At 39.8% G+C, this 20,939-nt stretch overlaps 1 protein-coding gene across 1 annotated transcript in view; it reads right to left on the bottom strand.

Annotated features, from left to right (window-relative positions):
• Nucleotides 1–6,011: 6,011 nt before the first annotated feature.
• LOC122806431 (dual specificity tyrosine-phosphorylation-regulated kinase 2-like) overlaps nt 6,012–20,939 on the bottom strand; it is a 71,035-nt gene continuing 56,107 nt past the window's right edge. The window contains exon 3 of the mRNA XM_044076863.1: nt 6,012–10,577. Coding sequence (XP_043932798.1) covers nt 9,003–10,577 — 1,575 coding nt within the window. The 3' untranslated portion in view covers nt 6,012–9,002. The remainder of the gene's footprint in view (nt 10,578–20,939) is intronic.

The following is a 20,939-nucleotide window of genomic DNA, read 5'->3' as shown; positions in this document are numbered from 1 at the left end:
TAAGAACAAAAATTCCCTAAGCCTTTTCCTGGAATCAGAGAAGTCCTGATCTTCCCACTTAAAATGCTCCCTCATGGAATGAAGAGTCTCTGAAAAAGAAAAATCCTCTGGAGGAGAAGCAGAAGGAGTAGAATCATCCACATCAGAATCAGAACAAGGAAAATACTCCTGCAAGTCTTCAGCCGAAGACTCTGAAACATCCGAAGCCTGCTCAAAACTTCCCAACTCTGGTTCCACCCTAGGCCTCTTATCAGGAGGGGGCAAAGAACCTCTAATTAAAGTAATTAAATCTTCTGCCATTTTGAGCATGTGCTTCTTGTGCACAGATCCTGATGAACTAGGAGTGACACCAACAGAAGCTAAACCTGGCCTGCCTCTGGGAGAAGCCTTGGAAACAGAAGGAGAGGGCCTAACCCCCCTAGGAAGGGAGGGGAGTACAGTAACCTGAGAAGCCCCTTCAGCCTGACCTGCCTCCTGAGAGGCCACATCCTGCAATAACAAAGTCTCCCCTTGGGACTCCAGAGAAACCTCCGGCGGAACCACCGGTTCCACCGACACCTCTAAAGAACCGGCATCCGGTACGGACGACTCTTCCTGTCTGGGCTTAGCTGCTTTGTCTTTGCGCTTCTTCGAAGAAGCGGACGCCGGAGCATCCGACGGCATATTATAATTGCACCGCTTCCCGAAGACTAACCTGGCACAATCTAACCTTCGCTTAATCGTGCGCTTATTGAACCTAGCACAAAAGCGACACCCAACAACGTCGTGCTCAGGCCCCAAACAAGGAATACACAAAGTATGATAATCTCTATGCGGTATCTGTTTCCCACAAGAAATACAGTTATTCACTTTTTCTGACATCCGGTAAACCACTGAGGCAAGAAAAAACTAAAATATTCCCCAACGGGGTACTTAGCCAACTTTGACTCGGTCTGAAACTCCGAATTCGAAAAATTTCAGAACGCCAACCGGCACTTGCAACGCTGCTTCTGCATCGGACCATGCGGCAAAAAAGACTGAGGATATGACGTCGGTCATGCGCATTTGTACCCTGACGTCCTGATGTCAGTCTAATGCGCCTTGACCGACGTCAGCCTTATACTTTGATATTCGGGCCGACCGAGGACAGCGGACTACCCAAGTGTAAGGACTGCAGCAATGTGAGATGAAGAACATCCTTTGTTGCCACTCCAGCTGTTACAAATGCCTGGTCAGGTACATGGTGAAGCATTGTACTAAATTACTGGTCTAATGTTGGCCGAGTATAGTGGGACTATGAGTTCCTTAGATTGGGATGCCATGCCCTTACTTTTAACTTGTGCCATGTAGAAGGATCTTCTCATCTTCATGGACACATGGTGATTTAAGTTCAAGTTACTGTTAAACTGAATTCCCAAGTCCATTACTTATTTATTATTATTTTTTTTTTATTTAACATTTGTTAACTGGGAAAGCCCGACTTGGAACATAGCCAATTTTCAGCAGAGGCCTGGAGAAAAACGCTCCAGATACAAGTCTTTGAACGTGGGAGGAAATCAGAGCACCCAGAGAAAACACACACGAATGCAGGGAGGACATGCAGACTCCACAGAGAAGGCACTCCAGCTGAGAATTGAACAGGAGAACCTCTTGTTGTGATACGACAACGCTACTGCTGCACCACTGCGCTGTCCAAATTACCATTACCACTGGATCTACTTTTAAGGGAGAGTTATCAGTGTTGTAATTTGCAGAAACTGAAAGGAAAGCATGTTGAATGCTCAGACAGTGACGTGGAACTTTATAAAGTTCTAGGGCTCATTTCACAGATCCTTCCTTCTTTGGCACCGGAAAGATTCTTGGATAAAATCCTTTTCTTGTTTATTCTGGGGGAACTGGTTATATAAACCCCTAATGACAACATTTGTTCCAGGATGGAAGGAAACATAAGTTTGGTTTGAAGGATGAGGAGGAATCCCCAAAAAAGGAGGAAGGGACTTCTCCTACCAATTGTAACCCTTCTGACTGATTATCAGAGCCCACTTGTACGAGGTTATCTGATGCCAACTAGGAAAATGAAGACCTAGGCTTTGGGAAGAAATCTGTCTGTCTGTCAGGGTAGGAAAGGAAATACTTGAAGGAACATATAGTCAAGTCTGCCTTTTTTGGACTGCCCTCCTTTCTGGGAGCCCCCCCCCCCCTTAAGCTCCTCTGCACTGCTTTTTGAAATTCTGTTTGCCTGTAGATTTCTGAGACTGTTTTACTTCCTATAAAAGGATTCTGAACTGGAAAGATAGGTCCTATTAAACTTTGGAAAGGAAGGTTGAAAAATCTGTATGAAATGAAGAATTAACTTCCCTCTTTCATCAAATATTTTAAGGATTATTCCCATACCTCTCAACTGTACAAATTTTTTGCAGAATGTCCAGATTTTTTGCATCATATTTTTGGTCCATTTTTCATAAAATTGCGGGTTTCTGGCAAATTAGTGACAAATCATTAAAGACTGACATTAGAAATAATGACATTTGAGTTCCAGACTTTATACCCTTCAGAAAATTCATGCTAAAGCAAAATCTGTTATTCTACCATCTTTCTAAGTTTGTAAGAGCAATATTTAAAAAACATCCCTAGTTTTGGGCCTTTGTTCCACTTTTATGGTTCTGTCCAGATTTCTTGCTCTAAAAACACCACCTCTCTGTTTAACGGAGAATTCAAAAAATCAGCCTTGACATACTCTGGTGAGCTTTCAGAATGCAACCAAGAAAATCTTCTCATTAATGAGCCAATAGCAGGTTAGCGTCGTCGCCTCACAGCAAGAGGTTCGATTTTCGGCTGGAGCTCCTTCTGTGCGAAGTCTGCATGTCCTCCCCGCGGTCGAGTGAATTTAAAGACATGCAGGTAGGTGCAAGCGTGTGTGGGTGTGCATTCTTTGAAGGTTGGGCACCGGGCTGGCAACTCGACACCATAAAAATTCACTGCCAATCATTAGCGGGCAGGTGTTCCGCTGTGGCAACCCCTAACCGGGAAAAGCCGAAAGACAGCAGGTTCTCTGGATACAGCATCAGGAGTCTCATAAAAACACTTCATTTCTAGGACCGTTTAGTTAATTGAGAAACGGACGCTATTAAATAATTCAGAGATGCTTTAATCTCTGAAGAAGGAAGGACATTAGCATTTCATATTTTCAAAAGAAGGAAGCAGATACTGACATATTAGCCTGACAATTCAGAATTCTGAATGACTCACTAGAAGAAGAATACACCTTCTTCTCAAATCTGTCAAAAGCTGTCCTATCTTTATCAGAAGGGATGGAGTAGCATTCAGAAGGTGTATGTCAACAGATAGTTTGCCTAAGAAACAAGTACAGGGTCTCATCTGGGGATTAGAAAATAGTTATGTGCTAGTCTGAGGGACCTTGTGTAATCTATCAGACTTTTTAAGGGCAAGTAGTAGACTGTCAGGCATACTGCAGACTGTCAAGAAAACATCCTCTAAAGTTGGTAGTGCAGAAGAAGCTGACGAAAGTCCAGCTGTAATAAATCATAATATAGTTGCTAGGCTATTGAAATGTCATGGTTTCCAATAAAATAATTATTTTAATCTGGCTATACTTTCAGAAAAATAGGACTCTTCATGGGGGGGTGGTATCTGAAGCAGTACCTTCTTCAACATCTGATTCCACTTCCTGTGGCACAGGTAATGGAGAAATACAATCCCACAATAATTCCTGCTATTCTGACTGGGAATCAGTATCACACAGTGAGGGATATCTTTTTCTTTTATAACTCCATAAGGAATCTGAATTTAAAGAATTAAAGGCTTGAAGTAAAGTCTTAGCAAAACCCAATCCATCTTCCTTGTCTGTCCTCTGTGAAATGAGAGTGGTAGTATACTAAGCTTTTTGTTTTCCTTTTCATACCGAAGCAAGGGTGAGGCTTCTTCCAGAGAATAAGGCACCTACTGACAGAAGTGGTTTTCCCTTGCCTAATAAAAGCAACCCAACAGCCACAAAGAATGTGCCTAACTAATGGTTCTTAGTGGCTTCTTCAGGAGTAATGCCAGCAGGATCATGGGAAGATGAGCAATCTGATGTACCTGATTTGGCTACAGCAGTCACTCACTGGCAGGAAAGGCAGTAAGTAAGCCAGCCTGACTTCTGAACTTTCTTCTTCTTTTGGTGTAGGGGGATGGAATAACAAGAGAGCATGAAACCTGCTCCTTAGTCTAGATGAGAAAAATGCCTGTTAAGGAAGTTACAGTCTGTGAACCTCCTGACAGGAATTTTACAACTCTGAGGTAGAAATTTTATTAACAATTCCAAAACCACTAATCCTATCCATATTTTTGTACACAAAACTACTTAACACAAAAAGCCATTTTTAGACTGTTTTCCCATATCAGGTAAACCACAGCGAAAAATTAACTTTTTGAAGAAATGTTTTTTAGTGACAATCGTTAAAACACACTTCTTAGCTTAACTATAAACTTTATCAGAAAATTAGTTAAAGTAGAAGATTTTCATCTGAAGGGTACTTACCTGCCCAGCCTTACAGAAGCACTAGATGACTAAAAAAAAAATCACTCAAAGCCTGCAGGAATACCGAACGTCCATGGCAAAAAAGTTCTGATGGTTTGGCACCCTAAGTGCTGACTTTTTATGTCTCTACTTGATCCTTTCAGCAGTTAGGGCACTTGGAAGGTGCCCTAAAGTTTTCAATGTGGGCCGATTGCCATATCCTAGGCAAGACATGAACGATATAGCTTAGGTTACTGCAACACTGATCTAATGGAAAACATCCTAACATGATACAGCAGACAGTCCCCAGTGCTGCACTGTTTTGCTCAAATATTACTCAGTAGCCATGCCAGCGTTACCTACTACCCAAGTACTTCTTAAAAGAAATATCCAGGTCCTGTAAATTTGGCAGACACATTTCAGAATCTGAATTAAGCAAGGCTTCACCACTACCTCCAATACCATCTTACAAATGCATGTTATCTCGAACCCTGCACCTTACCTTAAAAACTCTTTCCATAACAATATCACCATTCAGACAAACCAGGTCCTGTGGTATTTCTTTTTTTTTTTTTTTAATTTATTGTATTTCTAGTGTAAAGTAATCACACAAGTAGAGAGCGTTTGTTTCTTTGTTACTTATTCCCTGTACGTTTTAGTGTTTTGTCAGTCAGTACTTTGATCCATCTACAATATGAACTGATTATTTTAGCGTCTGCATTTTTAACTGTAGCAATACAGACAGACAGACATCCATACACAGACACAGTTATATATCTATAACCCCTTTCCCCCATTTTTGCACCATGGGGTCAAGGTGCCACATCACTCATGACCATCACCTAACGCTAATATTCACAACACAGATGGGTGGCTAGCTCTGCCATAAATTGTTCTTCTTGTACCACACACACACACACACACACACACACACACACACACACACACACACACACACACACACGCACACAGTGCGCTAATGCCAGCACCCAATTTAGAATGTACAATTCATCTAATGTATGTGTTTGGAATGTGGAGGAAAGCTGCCCCACCCAGAGAAAACCTACACAAACACAGGGAGAACATACACACTTCACTAAGAAGGCATCCCTGCATAGAACCAAACTGGGGAACCTCTTGCAACTCTATCCACAGTACTACTGTGCTACCCTAATATAGACATTCATTGCATAAACTAAACAGTAAGTCTTTGTTTTTGCAAGTAACACTGGTGCAAATGACCTTTTGGATGTTGGGCAGTACATTATGGGACAGCTGTAGGACTGAACCCAAACATACCACAGCCTATCACAAAGGGAGACACCAAGATTACTGTACAGCATGCTGTCAGACCAATAAGTTATGTTCTTGCAGACAACATGAACAACCTCTGCCTGTTTCTTTCATACTACTCAATCTGTATCAGGTGCTTTCACATTTGGCATCATGTTCCTCCTACAGATCAGCAAGTACTTCAGCTCCCCCAACAACTAAAGGACACACAAACAGTGCATTTGGAAAAAATGATGCTGTTTTTCCAGCTGGTGACATTTTATTTGGAGAAAAAAGGGCACAGACTGTGGAACAACACTGCACATATCATTCTTAAACATCAGCATTACACGACTGAAGGACATCTGAGGCAACGTGGTTTTCTAAAACATGAAAAGCTGTTACTTTAAATTTTAATTTTCTTCAAAGAACACAGAGAACCATGAAGGACACTGACAACTCGGCCAGCAAGTTTAGATATCAATTAAATATATAATTACAAAAGCAGAATTAAAACCATTTAAGTTGGTCTGTTTTTACCCCTCTAAAAAAGATTCACAGGGTTAAATACCAACACATGACCCACGACTGAGCATCGTTAAGGAACCAAAAGTTTCTCAAAAATAATATCCACTAATAACCTGTTACTGAGGTATGGTTACAAATGGTGATTTACCTTTTGTCCTTTTCACTCTCTCTAAGACTGCAGACATTATAACGATAGCTTCCAACATTATCACAAATGGTAAACATTTGCAGTGTCAACATTTTGACAAGTTACATTTAGGCTCCTTCAAAAGTTTTTTTTTTTTTTTATTCACTTAACATTATAAATATACAAAGTCACAATTATTACAAGGATAATCTGAAAACAAGGAATTTAAATGACTTGCTTAGATATCGGATACTACGTTGCAGAGAGCTGATGGAAATTCAAAACCAGGACTCAGCTTCATAAACCAGTACAAAGATGCATTTAAGACACAAGACCCCTAAACTCTGCTTCAGGCTAACAACTTGTGGAAATGCCACACTGCTTCTTTGCATGAGATAGAAAGTGATTACTGAAATGTGTTCTGAACACATAAGACACTGAAACAATAATCCTACAGTCTGAAGAATCCTATACAGTGTTATGTACTGAGCCCTCGGATTCAGTGGTTTACAAAAACTGGAAGCCCCCCCCAAAGTTAAAATTTCATCTTAACTCTGACTTAAAAACAAGATTAAGCAAAACACTGTTTGCAGACAGGTAGCTTTCATAAAAGGGAGAAATAGGGTAACAATATTTAAAAAGAATACACACATAATCCTGTCTAAAAGCTACTGTAATGTTCCAATGACCCCTTATGTCTAAAAGCGTATCATTAAAAAGTTTATAGAAAACAGCACTACCTCTTTTATCATATTTCCAACCGTCAGTTGACTCTAAACTTATACCTTGGGGTCTGCTACATGAGGGTTACACCATTCCATAAGTGAGCATACTCCAGTGTGGTTAAGCATAGTCAGAACTTGGCAAATACATTCTAAGGGTCACAGTTTACTCTTCAGGGTATTAAAGTACCTTAAAAACTTTGCAGTGGCAATACTGCACTTCTACAACAACTGTGAAGTACATTCTACTATCAACTGTTGCTGCATTTCCCTTGTCTGGATTTGCTTGTTTAGTGAAATGCACTATAATAAGCTCTGTTAAAAGGACATGCTAGTCACTGCAACTCAACATAATAATCCCTGTTTAAAGGAAATGTCAGATACTTTTTTTGCCAAAGACTTACTATGCTTAATTAAATAGACAACTCGCATTTAACCTGCCTTATATTTTCCATATCAAGAATAAAACAACAAGCAAAAACCTCTAAAATGTACTGAGGGTTCTGAACTCCCTCATAACATAAGTCTGTGGTATACACAGTTATGCATTACTCCTTCAATTTTCCACACACCTACATACACATGCACAAGCACTCAATTATCTGGTTTCTTTTCTTACGTGGAGAGCTGCAAATCACTAAGTCTGTTTGTGTGACCCAGGGAAGTGACTTAGGTTAACTGTAGATTTGTGACAGTGCTGGAAGCTTAAAAAAATGGCCAGACTGCGCATAAGCATACTGAAAGTTAAATTAAAACAGGAATTTGTTGGGTCTCAAAACTGTCAACTATTCTATAGTCTGCTTTATAAAAAAGGTTGTATATCTGCTTGAAAAATGACACCAAGGATAATGGTCACTTGAGAAAGCTAAAAAATGTTCCTTTGGAGTTGAACTTAATCTCTGTCTCGATGCTTTTGACTTACTATCAAACGTCCAAGAATTAATCTAATTTACACTTGATGCAGAGTTGTACAATGTTTAAAACTTAAATGCAGACTTCTGGCCAGTTTCCAGGTGTCACACTGAGATGGTTTCAAGTAAAAATGGGTTGGTAGCGCAACACATCACTCCCATGGTTCTGAATGAAAAGCCAGTTAAAGATCCGACAAAGAACAGCATAACTTTTAAGCAAAATGTCACATATAGTTCACTTTTTTCCCTTTCCTTCCTCTTTTCTAGTGAAGATAATCATAATCACAAGTACCCATACTAACACTCTTAACAGCTGGTTTTACGTGGTCTCAAAATATGAGAATGTAATGAGGATATTTCATGCACCATAAGTTTGTGAGGTCTACCTTAAACACACCAGAAATACTGCCTTATCCCAAAGTACACTGAGTGATGATGCCTGCAGTCTTTTCAGACACACATGCACATACACATTTATAAACATCTTGACTTGTTTTGTGGCAGGTTCAATATAACAGTATAGCTTTCACAATTCTAGCAACAGAAAAGGTAGTGTGACTTTGTAAAACTACAAAAAAAAAAACTACAAAAAAAAAAAAATCTATTTTCTTTTCCGTTATTCTGCTGATGCCAACAATAAAAAAACTGTAACAATATTACAAATTCAGCTCCAGTTTCGCAACTTCGACCCAGAAAGTTTTCTGAAGGGGTGGGACACATTGTAAAAATGAACCATCAGGAAATTGATCAAGCCCTTGTTGAATTGTTTCAGTAAACTATATTACCTGATAAACTGTACACTGCATTTATTTCTTACATAGAAATAGCTGTATAAAAGTCAGAAAAACTAGTAACCACAACATTGTGGTATACTTTACTAAGGATAAAACTATAAAGTAGTTCTTTACTTTCTTCTTAATTCTGTAAATCCTTATTTACATGCATTAACTAACTAATTTCGGTAACACAGTGCGTAAAGGTATATGTCCATTTGATTCTGCCATGAGATTTGTCAGTTTGTTTGCTGCTCCAACAGTTGGAGACATTTTAGAAACAATCCCTGGGAAAGTACTTGTATGGTCTGATATCCGTTTAGGTGGGGCCTTTTCTGTGCTAGTAGGTTTAAGGAAACGCTTAAAAAGCCAAGGATGTCTTAGAGCTTGAGAAGGAGTCATGCGAACTGAAGGTTCCCATGTTAAACACTGCCTTAGGAAATCGATAAATATAGGATCATCACACCCTTTCAAAGCTGTCACCCAGTCTTTACTGCCTGGAGCACCACGCATTTTGCCTCTACGTGACCTACCCCCATTCAGAACAACTGTTCCATTTGAAAGAGTTGTGACAGTACAGTACCGTGGCTGGCCCTTAGAGTTAATGAAGTTTTTTGCCCTTTTGGACTGATCTAAAAGTTTTTGAGGTGGTACAGACAGAAGTTCCATCATACAAGCCAGTTGATCACCTTCATCCTCCCCAGGAAAAAGTGGGTATCCAGTTAAAAGCTCTGCGAGAATACACCCAAAACTCCACATGTCTATAGGTATCCCATAACGAGCTCCCAAGATAACCTCAGGTGCTCGATAAAAGCGTGATTGAATGTAAGTGTAAACTCGCTGGTGCTCAAAACAGCTAGATCCAAAATCTATTACTTTTATACCACTGCGTCCTTGTTGCTTAAGGAGAATGTTCTCTGGCTTTAGATCACAATGAATAATTTTGTTTTTACTGAGAGCATCAAGACACTGTACAATAGAGTGAGCAAATTTGCGTACCAACTGAAGACTGAACCCCTGAAACTTGTTTCTTTTAATTAGCTCATACAAATTCATACTCAGAAGTTCAAAGGTCATGCAGATGTGATTTCGGAATGTAAAGTTTTCCAACATATGAACAACATTCATGTTTCCATTAGAATCCTGTTTCTTCAGGTGCTCTAAAATCCGTATCTCTTCAGCAGCTTGCCGGTGAAAACGCTTCTCATTTCGAACCATCTTCAGTGCTAAGTGTTGGTGAAGTTTGTGATCGTAAACTTTTGCTACTTGACCAAAGCTACCTTTTCCTATAACTTTTAGCACTTCGTATCGGTAAGCAAGATGATCATGGGGAACATGAATATAGCCACCCTGGTCATCATCATAGCCACCATTGTTGGAGCCACCATGAACACCCTGCCTTTTTTTGGCATTTGCACCTACAAAGTAAATTTCAGTAAAATTGTTTATTTCTTTGAGTTCATATTCTGCTAGCACATGCCTGTACTGCTTCAGTGCTTGCTCTGATGTCAGGGGACAATTTTTAACAGGTTTAGTTGAGGTATCGCCAGAGTTTTCATATGGGGCACTCTCCAAAGTCTTGTCCTTGGCAAGTGTAGGAAGAGTTTTATCAGCACTTTGACCACGGCTAGGATGAAGAGGAACACTGCTTCTTCTATTACCACAGTCCTCAAATAACTGCTGAATCTTGGTAGAGGTATGTATTCCAACTTGGTGGTCCTTCATTGTAGATTTGTTACCAAGAATCTGCACAAATGATAAAAAAACAGAAACATCAGTATTACCCAATAACACATTAACAAAATACATACATACTGCTAACTCACCAATAATTATTTAATGAATTTTGCTATCACTTTTGCATTTATGGAAAACATTTACATATTTTACGGCAAAAATCTATTTCTTTAAATTTGCACTGCTTAAAGCAAACTTTTCTACTTCCAAACTCCAAAATCATACATGTTAGACTGGCATTTAGATTGTTTAAAATTAAGACGTTACACCATTACAAAGGGCAATAACAGAGCACAGCTGTGCAAGCTTAATTAAACAATAGATGGCAGTTTATATCGAATGCATGCAATACACATGAGATGATATACTAGAGTGGTGAAACAAAGTGCATCAGGTAGAGAGAGTTTGTCCTAGAGAATTTGGCAGCCGAGGTGGTATTTATACTACTAGGGGAAACTTTAAAAGGACAACAGGAATGTCCGTTCTCTTTCAAATAGTTGTCGTGGGCCATTTTACATCCACCTCAGCTACCATCAATTCAAGCAGATAGGACCTCAGATTAACATCTCAAGCGTACCTCTCAATCTCTTAGTGCAAAACATCTGGACAAAGCCTAAAATAATGGAGGGACAAAGGCCCAAAAATACGGGCAGATTATAAATACCGCTCCTACAAACTTAGAAAGTTGCTAAAATTATAAACTGTGTTAACATGCATTTTCCGAAGGGCATGAAGCCTGAAACTCAAACATATGTCATTATTTAGTGACATCAATCTTCTGTGATTTGCTGGAAAACTACAAATTTTATAAGGAACAGACCAAAAATATGAAGCAAAAATCTGGACATTCTGCAAAAACCTGGAGAGCCCTCAAGTGTGCAGCATCCCCAACAATCGCAGTGGGAAAACAACCCCCAGCCTCTGGTCTTCCAGCACCAAAGGCGAGCGTGCTACCTTTTGAATCACTGACACTGCTTATCTTTAACTTTTGTGGCTCAATAAAGTTTTCTTTTAGATCATCCAAACTATAAACCTAAACATTCCGTTTTCAGTTGTACAAAAACAAAAGTGTTTTGTGGCAAGAACAATGCAACAATAGGGAAGCTGTATTCTATTCCTGGGAATAGCAAATTGACAGCAATAAACGCCTTTTTTCCATAACTAAGAGACTAGTTATTTTGTGAAAATCTATGTGCTGGTTTAGTACTGTTTCTGCTATAGTTTCTGTATGTATTTGAAATGAGAAATTATAATAGGATTCCTAGATATTTTTATTTTGTAGTTACAGGTGTACCTATGGGTCCTCCGTCAGATTTTGTGGTGCCGCAAGTCTCTGTGTGGTGTCTAGGAAAACTACATTTCTCTCTCTTGTGAGTTAATGGTTAAACCTCTTGCATACAGGCAAAATCTCCATGCCTTTATATACTAACAGTTTGTACATTTCATTGTCGATACATTTGTTTCCTATTTTTCTTCTTTCTCAAGTGGCCATAAGATCACAAAAAAAGCAATCCTTATTTACACAAGCAAAATAAAAGAATGTTATTAATTTGCTGCATTTATCAATGAATTGGGGAACCATGTGTATTGTATGTATGCATAACTGATCAAGATGCAACAGCTTTTGATAATGCATCTGCAGCAAAAGTGCATGTCAAAGAATGCTTAGTGACCCGTGTTAGGGAATTCTGGTGAGTAATGAAGAATTTAATGTCAGAACAGGGTAACTCAGTAACTGCTAATTCATATCATAAAGAGTTGCTAGAAGATGTTTTGCCATATATGCCTGAATATAAAATGTTCTGAATCTTAGGCATGAAGTATATATTTTTTTTCTCATACGTATCAAAAATATATCCTTGTTCAGTGGTGCAGGATTAGTGACAGTAAGGTGTTCAGTGCTAAAGTCTTTGGCTAAGGAAATAACATATGGGTCAGCCACAGGGCTGTGGAAAAGAAACCTGAGGGTGTGTGGTTCCTTGAAAAGTCTGCCTGGGTGTGGTTCCTTGAAAAGTCTGCCTGGCTGTCTTTTCAGGTAAAGGAGCCTGACTGTCAGGTGAAGCACAGACAGCATTACAGACATCCTCTAGTGTACCAATGACAAGAGGGACAGAAAAGGTTTAGGGCTTCCACCCGAACATCTCCATTGTGTATCAGATATTTTTTCCCCTTCTGGAAGGGAACTTTCATCCTGCCTAAGATACTGGAAAAATAAATTTCTTCCATTGGGTATTTTGAAGAAATATTTTCTTCAGATTCTGACTCAGGACACCGGAGAGACATAATAAAGCCCAATTTCCTCTATATCCAATGGTGATCTTCCTTTTTGAATGGGATATAGCCTCTGAACCAGACTGAAGTGACTGAAAGACCTTAGAAAGACCCTCAAGCAAAGGAAAAACATTCCTACCTAGAAAAGGATGGGGGTCAAAGGAGGAGGACAGATGTTTACTTTTCTGACTCCTTTTTTGCGTATCTAGAACAGAAACGGAAGTAGCCCCCAACATATAGACTTCATAGCAGGTGCCTGGTACCTCTTCCTTGAATAACACTTGAGGGTACTCCCTTCTCAGTTACAGGTGTATGTCCAGGCCTGGAGTATACACTAGACCACAGACCCTCAGTAGCATCTCATGGCAGCACAGGACTCCGATACAGCCACAGTGGAGTCATCCATTAATGATCAGGGAAAGAGGATGCAACAGAAGCCGCTTCAGAGACTTTTCTTTCCATTTTCTTTTTCTTGGAAACTGGGAGGGAGATGTCTGAGGCATCAGCACTTGACTCCATCGTCATTTTCGCAAAGCCCATGCTTGCCTAGGTAAAGATTAAGGAAGCGGAGCTAACTTCTAATAATTTTCGGAGTAAATGTTAAACAGATATGTGCGACTCCCCTAAGCAAAGAAAACAAGCTGTGGGAGAATCTTTATTAATCTCCCATCCACAAAAACACTTTCCCTTTCAGCCACAAATAAGCAATAGCAAAGACAATTTTAATCACAAAAAAAGGAAAGGAAGTCCCCAGAGTAGTACTTAACAGCCCAAAAGATTGAACAAGACAGCCAATCCACTGAAGAGGCAGGGAATTCAGAGTCTGAATTTAATTCTTCAATGACAAGAATGTTTTGAATTATGGTGCCAGTATATTCCACTTATCATGCTCTCATGCTCCCTCAGATGTATGGTACATCTGGAAGATTCCAAAAAGCTTATGAATACTGGCCAGACACGGACTCTTGACAGGATACATCCCATATAGCTTACAGTACTGCAACAGATTTAATGGTGAACAGGACTCTCTCATAATGTGGAACAATGGCAAAAATGTGGAACACTTACTAACACTTTAACTAGGAAGCCCAAAGTATGGTTAAATCTTAATTCGTACTTACACAAAGTGCTGATGACAAATTAAAATGATTCAATTATACATTTATTAAAGGTATTTGTTTAAAAAGATTCTTAAAAATGGATGCGCGAGATTCTCTCAATGGGGAACAGAATGGGACATGAAATCTGTTCCTCATAATGACGTAGTTGAGAGGTCTGACCCTATCCATGTACATTCAGTAATACGACATGCCTTGCAAAGCCCACAAGTAACCCCCCCCCCCCCAAAAAAAAAAAATTCCATTTTTTTTTTTACTTTTTACTGATGTTTTATAACTTTCCTCTTCAGGACAGTTATTTTAAAGCGAGAAGTGTTGTGTTTTAACCGACTGCTTTGAGACTGTAATGGATTTTTAAACTGAGCACTCATTCTTCCCAGTTTAAAAGTAGTATCTAACTGCTAAACTAATTTTTGTGGAGAAATTGTGTTTATTTTAAGGCGGGCTGCCATAGTGTTGAAAGTCAGTCCTCTACTTAGCTGAAGTCAAGCACATAAAAGTGCCAGGTCCCACAACCAAATCTCTGCTAAAACAGCATCAGAGCACTTTGGCAGAAACATATAAATAGAACCAAACATGCAGACTAACAGAAACAGAGACCCAAAATACCACAAAGATTATTATAATTACACAGTAGTCTGAGTAACACTTCAACATTCTTACATCAGCTCTGTCAGCAAACTGAGCCACTCTGAAATGATGCATCATTTTTTTCCAACCGATTAAATTCGAAATGAACAGTGAAGAAGTTGTGGATTTCTGCTCCCAATGACAGTGTTCCTTAAAGTCATCACATGAACTAAAGAAATGGAAATCCATGACGACTTACTTACATGTGAACAGCAAGGGCAGAAAAGGTGGCATTAAAAAACCTACACATCCTGTACTTCTTGACACTGCAACCAGACTACAGTACATCTCTACATGACTCTGCAAGTTCCCTACATCCCTACCCAATCTCTGTCTCTGCAGTGGCAAAAACATACCACTTTTTTTTTTTTTTTTAAGATAATTCTCTTAAATCAATACTGACCATGAGTACAGTATTAATAAATGCTATAACAGCAATATATTACAAAACAGATTGCAATGTATTAAAGCACTCCATTTCTTTACTTATAGTTTCAAATGTATATGTATATCAACCCACAGTATGAATGTGCATTTGCCACCTATTATATCCTACTATATATGTGATCCAGCCCTTAATCAAACATTCAGAATATCGAACATTTGTAATGCTGACAAAAGTGATTGATTTAACAGTCATATGATCGCATAACGCTGGCATTGCTTTGTGTGAGTTTGCAGTACAGCAGGGTATAGGAATTTGCCTTTTCCCCGCGGTTGTGCAATGTTGGAATTGCCATATATAACTACTAGAGTAAGTGAGGGGATGCAAGGTGGGCTTGCTCCACTACAAAAAAGATATTTTCAGTCTTTTTTGATTTATCAATTTCGATTCGCTGTTTTTGATCAAAGCACATTCATACTGTACATCTTACAGAAGTGCAGTGAAATTTGTCAGAACACTCAAACGTCAATCCACGAACACAGACTATGCTAATGCATGTTTAAAGCAATAATTTTGGACATGCAACATTTAAAAAAAAAAAAAAAAAACATGTTTTGGAGTGGGTCAAGCAACCCTGTGCCCCACAGCCCCTGCTAATTATATACACTAACCTCAAGATTGATATCAGGGAAAGGGCACCAAACTCCAAGAATTATACAATCATACGTGTCAACAGTCTGCTTAGTCAAACAAATTTTGTCAAACAAGTAGAGGTTGACCCACACAGTTTCAATGTAATTCAGTGCTCCCACATTTCATAGTCCTCTCTTGAACACCTCCCCCCATCAACAAAAAAAGCTCCTAATCTTGATGTGTGGGCTTTCCAAACCCAGTGGAAATTATTCTCCTCCATTGGGACCAACAAATGAAATTAAGGAAGGAAGGAAAAGCAAATTATGTTGGTAGATCCTGTTAAATTCGTAACCATTATGCAATGAAATTCTTATAAACTGACCCTTTTCCAAAAGATTCTATCTAAAAGATAAAAATAAAAACATGAACAACCTGATTTGATCCTTTTGTCCAGTAGATTTCATCGGATACGTTTTTATGTGAACTCTAAATATGGAAACTCAATAAACTGGGCAGCATTACGGAGCAATTGGATTGTCCCCCCCCACTACAGACACACAAACACACACACACACACACACACACGCACACACGCACACACACACACACACACACGCACACACACGCACACGCACACACGCACACGCACACACACACACACACACACGCACACACACACACGCACACACACACACGCACACACACACACACACACACACACCTTTATAAAAACATATTCAGACTAAAAATCATATTCAGACTAAAAATGCCACGTGTAGAAAGGCTTAAATGCTTTGGGCTTTCACATGAAACTCTGCTAAATATGTACTTACACTGATGTGGCTGCAATATTGGCAAAACCAGTCAGTATGTTTTTCTTTGCTGTTTGGGAGAATAAGCTTGCATTTTTGAACAGTTTGCATCCTGGAGTCTCTTTTTTTTAGATTTATATATTTAACAGTGAAAGAGTACCTGTGTTTTGCACTATAGTGCACTGAACCATGTAATTCTGCAGATAAACACCTGACAATACTACGACTTGATGGGCAATGTTTATTTTGACACTTTTTTTTTTGAGTGTCATGCATGTTTAAATGAAGATTTGTAATGGTGACCAGTCAGTTATTGAGCTGTTGGGCTGCAGCAGTTGTTGTTTATATTACTTTCCCGGTCAGACAGCTTGGAACAGAAGAAAATTGAAGACTTTCTTTTATAGTACTTTTGTGAGACCTCAGAGTTGGTGTATTTAGAGATAAGGGGTGTGAAAGCAAATATCCATGCACAATTAAATGCCGTTTTAGTGATGCATAACTATTTTAAGTTGGGACATTTTGTATTCATTTTGCACTGATACTTACATATTTTGTTTATAATGTTTAGGATATCGAATTAGGGAGAACTGCTGCTTCCTTATAGATTCATAATTTTGAATTTAGTCTACTAAAATAAACCGAGAGGCAGAATGACTTTTAGCAACATTTTTTATCCATGATCCTGGACACCTAAAATTAAACACGCAAAGAGAGAAAGACAGAAACAATACCAAGTGTAAAACAATACAGCTAAAAAAAAAATAAAACACAGCCATACTCCTGTCATCTCTCATGCAAAACTACCAAAACATTTGCTGTGTGAGTGCTTTACAAGTGAATTCATTAACAAATGAGTAGCTTAATGACATATCAAACTGAGCACAGGATCTCACACCACAGCTTGTCAGTACTAGTGGAAAATACTTCGCTACCATTAGACATCCTGAAAGAGTGAAAGGAGATAGAAAGAGAGAAAGGGATGCAGAAGAGCCCAGTAACATTGATGGTTATGAAAATACAGGCTCATGTGGGACAACAGTCAAGAAGTGACAATTTATAGATAATAGAGGAGAGTTCAAGACTAGTACAGGCAGCAAATCTGTTCTAGCTACAGTGGTGCTCCTATTTGGGTGAAAGAGATTTCACATTCTATGGTACCTGTAAAATAAGGAAGCAGTAGGTATGGGAAAGTCATATTCCAACACATACAGACAGATTCCTTTAATTTACAATACACTTGGACACAGAGAAGTGAAGTTACAAGCAGTAGATCTAGTTCATTTGGATCAGTTTTATGTATATAAAGGAGGACTTCAGCTGCAGATCCAAGTAAATGAAATGCAGAATGGTTTGAATACCCTGGAAAGTACATACACTTACCATAAATATAGATGTTCGAGTGTATTCACTGTTGCAGTCATTACATTTGGGTAACCTGCTGGCAGGTTGCCCTCAGTCGGCCTGAATTCCAAAGTCTTGGGTCCTGCATCGGCTGCTGTCTCCTCTTCCATGACGTCAGGTCGTCAGGGTTATAAAACAAGCAGCCGACGCAATTTTCTTTAGTTTTTCTTGCCCCAGATGTCAGGTGCCCCCAAAAAGGTACCAAAAATATATATGTATAACAAGTATATATACATGCATCAATATAAACTTTACCTTCATCTACAAGCAAATACACCACATAGGTTGTAGAAGATAGAGAAGGAAAGATAAACTCCAGAATGAAAGGGGGGATGGTGGCCGGGTAACCTGGACTGCAACAGTGAATACACTCGAACATCTACATTTATGGTAAGTGTACACAACTGTATTATGTTCTTAGTGTTTCACTGTTGCAGTCATTACATTTGGGTAGAATCCCAAAGCTACGGTTGGGAGGCTGGAGCAACAGCATTAGGTGCAGCTATAAGGCCCTGCAGAACTGCAGTGGCAAAGCCTGCCCTGGACGTAGAGTAGAGAGGCAAATGATAATGCTTTGTAAAGGTGTGGCAGAACTCTTAAGTAGCAGCCTCTAGAATGTCTTTGGTTGGTACACCTCTGAGAAAGGCTGCTGAAGTAGCTGCAGCTCTGGTGGAATGAGACCTAATGCCCTTGGGCACAGGTTTACCATGGTGCAAGTACCAGAAACGAATACAGTGGCTTATCCACTTTGAAATAGTCTTTCCTAATAGTCTTTCCTTCTGATCCTGCAGCATATGTCACTAGCAATTGCTCAGTTTTTCTTAGAGCTTTAGTCCTGTTCAATTAGAATCTTTGCTGTCTGTGTACGTCCAAGGAATGCATAATTCTCTCCCCCTTGTTCTGCAGATTTGGATAAAAGGTTGGAAGATGAATAGTTTGGTTAAGAGCCACATTGGAAACCACCTTAGGCATAAATATTGGCTTTGTCCTCAGAGATACCCTGTCTGGGTAAAATATGATAAAAAGGCTCCACAGCCATGAGGGCCTGTAGCTCTGAGACTCTTCTTGCTGAAGTAATTGCTAGTAGCAGAGCTGTTTTCCATGATAAGAACTTTATATCAGCAGTAGCAGCTGGGTCAAATGGAGGCAGGGTGAGCTTTTCCAACATATAATTGAGGTCCCATGCAGGTACTGGTGATCTCCTAGGAGGCCTTAAATTTTTGGCCCCTCTAAGATACTGCTTTAGTAAAGGATGAGAAAAAATTGGTGGCTCTGTATTGTAATGAGCCAAAATGGCAGAGGCATGGATTTTAATTGATGACAAAGATAGGCCTTTGTCAAGCATCTCAGTCAAGTATTGTAATATCTGAGGAATATTTGGTTCTGCTGTATCAGTTCCTTGTGCGTGGTTTCAAGCACATCATCTCTTCCATTTATCAGCATAAGATTTTCTAGTACTAGGCCTTCTGGCTTCCAAAATGACATCCATCACAGCTTTACTGAGAGGTGTTGTTTGTATAGCTATATGATCAGCCATGATGTCAGGTTCAGTGTCTGGAGTTGATTGTGCAGGATCTAACGGTTTTGCTGGGACAGCATTGAGGTAAGTCATTGAGGTAAGGTCCAAGCTGGGTATTGAGACAAATTCCTTAGGATTGGGTACCAGTGTTGGCGGGGCCAGTCCGGGGCAATTAGTATCATCTTTGGCTTTTCTTCTCTGACTTTTAGGAGGACCTTGGGAAGTATAGGCAGAGGAGGAAAGGCATAAACTGAAAGGTTTTTCCAACTGAAGGATAGGGCGTCCACTGTCCATGCTTGTATGTGATGAGTCCTTGTGCAGAATCTTTTCAATTGGTAAGTTTGAGGAGAGGCAAATAGATCTATGTCTGGGTTCCCCCATTTCTTTGTTATCATGCTGAAGACTTGTGGATCTAGTTTCCACTCGTGAGGAGTCTGCCAGAGTATTTTGTTTTCCTGGCAGTGAGGATCCATAAGGTTTCTGCTTAAGTAGTCTGCCAGAGTATTTTGTTTTCCTGGCAGGAATTGAGTGTGAAGATGTATTTGGTAAGTCAAAGCTGTGTCCCACAGACCATGGCTAATCTGTAAAGGGGGTATGAGTGCGTGCTCCACTGCTTGTTTATGTACCGCATGACCGTGGTGTTGTCTGACTTATCAGTAGTTGTCCTGGATGAAGTAAGTCCTTGAAGGCTGTCAGGGCATTTTGAACAGCTAGCATCTCTTTCTGGTTGATATGTAGATGCATTTGTTTTGGGGTCCACATGCCCTGAATGCATCTTCCTGCCATGTGGGCCCCCCAAGCATAATCTGATGCTTCTGTTGTAAAGGTTGGGCTGGCGGGGGGGGGGGGGGGGGGGGTAGAGTGAATGGCCATCCCATGTTTTGGTGACATGCCTTTGCCCACCATAGAAACTCCTGTTGTAGGCAGAGAATGACAGGAATCATTGTTTCCAGACTGTGACAATGTTGACTCCATAATTTAGGTACCACAGAAGTTTCCTCATTATGCAGTCTTGCATATGGAATAAGTAGGATGCAGGATGCCATGAAGCCCACAGCCTGCATTATTTGTCTTATAGATAACTGGGTTTTGTTGCCATCAGTTTGAAGTAAGTAGTCAGTTGTCTTTTCTTGTCTGGCGTGAGGTAAGCCATCTGGGCAGTTGTAATCAAACTTGCACCCAGGAATGTTATCTTTTGAGAGGGTACCAGTTGTGATTTATTTTCATTTATTGTTTACCTTAGGCATGTTAGAAGCCTTTTCACAAATGCCAGATGTTAAAGAAGAATGTCCTTGTTCTCTGCTTGAATGAGACAGTCGTCCAAGTAAGGATATACTTGTATACTTCTTTGTCTGCAAAATGCAATCACTGGTGCCAGGCACTTTGTAAAGACCTTGGGCGCAGTAGATAAGCCAAGGGGCATTGCAGAGAATTGGTAATGTATTGAGCCAGCCTTGAATCTGGGGTATCTTCTGCACGATTGTCTTATTGGAACATGCAGGTATGCCTCTTTTAGGTCTAATGTTACCAGCCAAACATTCTTGTCCAGCATGGGCAGACGCTTCTGCAAAGTCAGCATTCTGAATTTGGGAATGTCCAGGT

The sequence above is a fragment of the Protopterus annectens genome, chromosome 7.part0 (genome assembly GCF_019279795.1).
Source record: "Protopterus annectens isolate FY-2018-M chromosome 7.part0, PAN1.0, whole genome shotgun sequence".
NCBI classification, from domain to species: Eukaryota; Metazoa; Chordata; order Ceratodontiformes; family Protopteridae; genus Protopterus; species Protopterus annectens.
This window is presented reverse-complemented; position numbering and strand designations above follow the sequence as displayed.